Below are 1,415 nucleotides of genomic sequence, written 5' to 3' on the forward strand. Positions count from 1 at the left end.
ACAGATACCACTCACTAATCACCGGAGCTAAACAAACTAAAGTTTTTTTATTATAAAAACAACTAAAATTATGGATAAACCTAGAATCAAATAACATAATTGAGAAGTTTACAGATTAATATATTCGTTTTCTTTTGTTGGTGTCTACAATCAATCACTTGTGGTCAGTAAAGTCAATAGAAATACGTACTCAGTCCTAAGCATTGCTTTTGGCTATAAATTTATGGCCGACAGCCCTTCAAAAATACCAAAACCTAAAGAAACCCAATATTTTAGGTGGAGTATTGTGTTGAGTGTTTAGGTGGGAAGAATGTCAGGGGGAATAATATTGTTGGATTTCTGGGCAAGTATGTTCGGGATGAGAACCAGGATTGCTTTGGCCGAGAAAGCGGTAAAATACGAGTACAGGGAAGAAGATCTGTGGAACAAGAGTGATCTGCTGTTGGAGATGAACCCGGTTTACCAGAAAGTACCTGTTCTTATCCATAATGGCAAAGGTATCTGTGAATCACTCATTCAGCTCCACTACATCGACGAGGTCTATAATAATAGAGCTCCTTTGCTCCCTGCTAATGCTTACAAAAGGGCTAATGTTAGATTCTGGGCTGATTTTGTCGACAAGAAGGTAACGCCCTCTCTTGTTTTACTTGAACTTGGACTTATTATGATTCATGTTTTTTTTAATGAAATGTTGCAGATATATGACTCGGGTTCAAAATTATGGAAGACAAAGGGAGAAGAACTGGAAGCGGCAAAGAAGGAATTCTTAGAGAACATGAAATTGTTGGAAGGGGAGCTTGGGGACAAGCTTTACTTTGGAGGAAGCACAGGAAAGGATTTTGGGTACATGGATATTGCTTTTGTTACATTTTATAGCTGGTTTTATACCTACGAACAGTTTGGCAACTTCAGCATTGAAGCAGAGTGCCCCAAGCTGATTGCATGGGTTAAGAGGTGCATGCAAAAGGAGAGTGTTTCCAAGACCCTTCCTGACCCTCAAAAAGTCTATGAATTTGTCCTGGAGTTGCGGAAAAAATATGGGATTGAGTGATTTCAATTCTGGGATTCCAGATTCCAGGCTTTGCTTGTTACTATGATTTTTAAATAAATGGCCATTTAAGTGTGCCTGCATCTTCACTTTTGTTTCGTGTGGTCAATCTATATTTAGTTAATTCCAGTTGGCTGTGTGTATGGGATTGTCGTTTAAGATTTCTGAGTATTTGTTGTATATGTTGTAATATTTTCGTATCCTTGTTTTGTTGACATGTTTTAAAGTAATTTTCCATATTGATTAAATCATTTTGAATTATATGTATTTTGTTTTATTGAAATTAGTTGGCATGTAATTAAAGATTTAGATCAAGTGGGCTCTGATAGGTTTTGTAAAACCATATGTTTTATATAATAGAAAATTA

General features: G+C 36.3%; 1 protein-coding gene across 1 annotated transcript; it reads left to right on the top strand.

The window, feature by feature from the left end:
* The first annotated feature begins 206 nt into the window (after positions 1-206).
* LOC120120918 (glutathione S-transferase U25-like) lies at positions 207-1,137 on the top strand. Its single transcript, XM_039140415.1, has 2 exons — positions 207-625; positions 698-1,137. The coding sequence occupies exons 1-2, from the start codon at positions 311-313 to the stop codon at positions 1,049-1,051; spliced, it is 669 nt and encodes a 222-aa protein (XP_038996346.1). The 5' UTR covers positions 207-310; the 3' UTR covers positions 1,052-1,137.
* Positions 1,138-1,415: the final 278 nt, after the last annotated feature.

This window comes from Hibiscus syriacus, unplaced genomic scaffold (assembly GCF_006381635.1).
Source record: "Hibiscus syriacus cultivar Baekdansim isolate YM2019G1 unplaced genomic scaffold, ASM638163v2 tig00001120_pilon, whole genome shotgun sequence".
Taxonomy (NCBI): domain Eukaryota; kingdom Viridiplantae; phylum Streptophyta; class Magnoliopsida; order Malvales; family Malvaceae; genus Hibiscus; species Hibiscus syriacus.

Excerpts from the sequence above, each read along its gene's own strand:
- LOC120120918 (XM_039140415.1), top strand. The coding sequence starts at position 311 with ATGTCAGGGGGAATAATATTGTTGGATTTCTGGGCAAGTATGTTCGGG. Across the intron at positions 626-697 it reads CTGATTTTGTCGACAAGAAG|ATATATGACTCGGGTTCAAA; the intron begins GTAACGCCCTCT and ends GAAATGTTGCAG.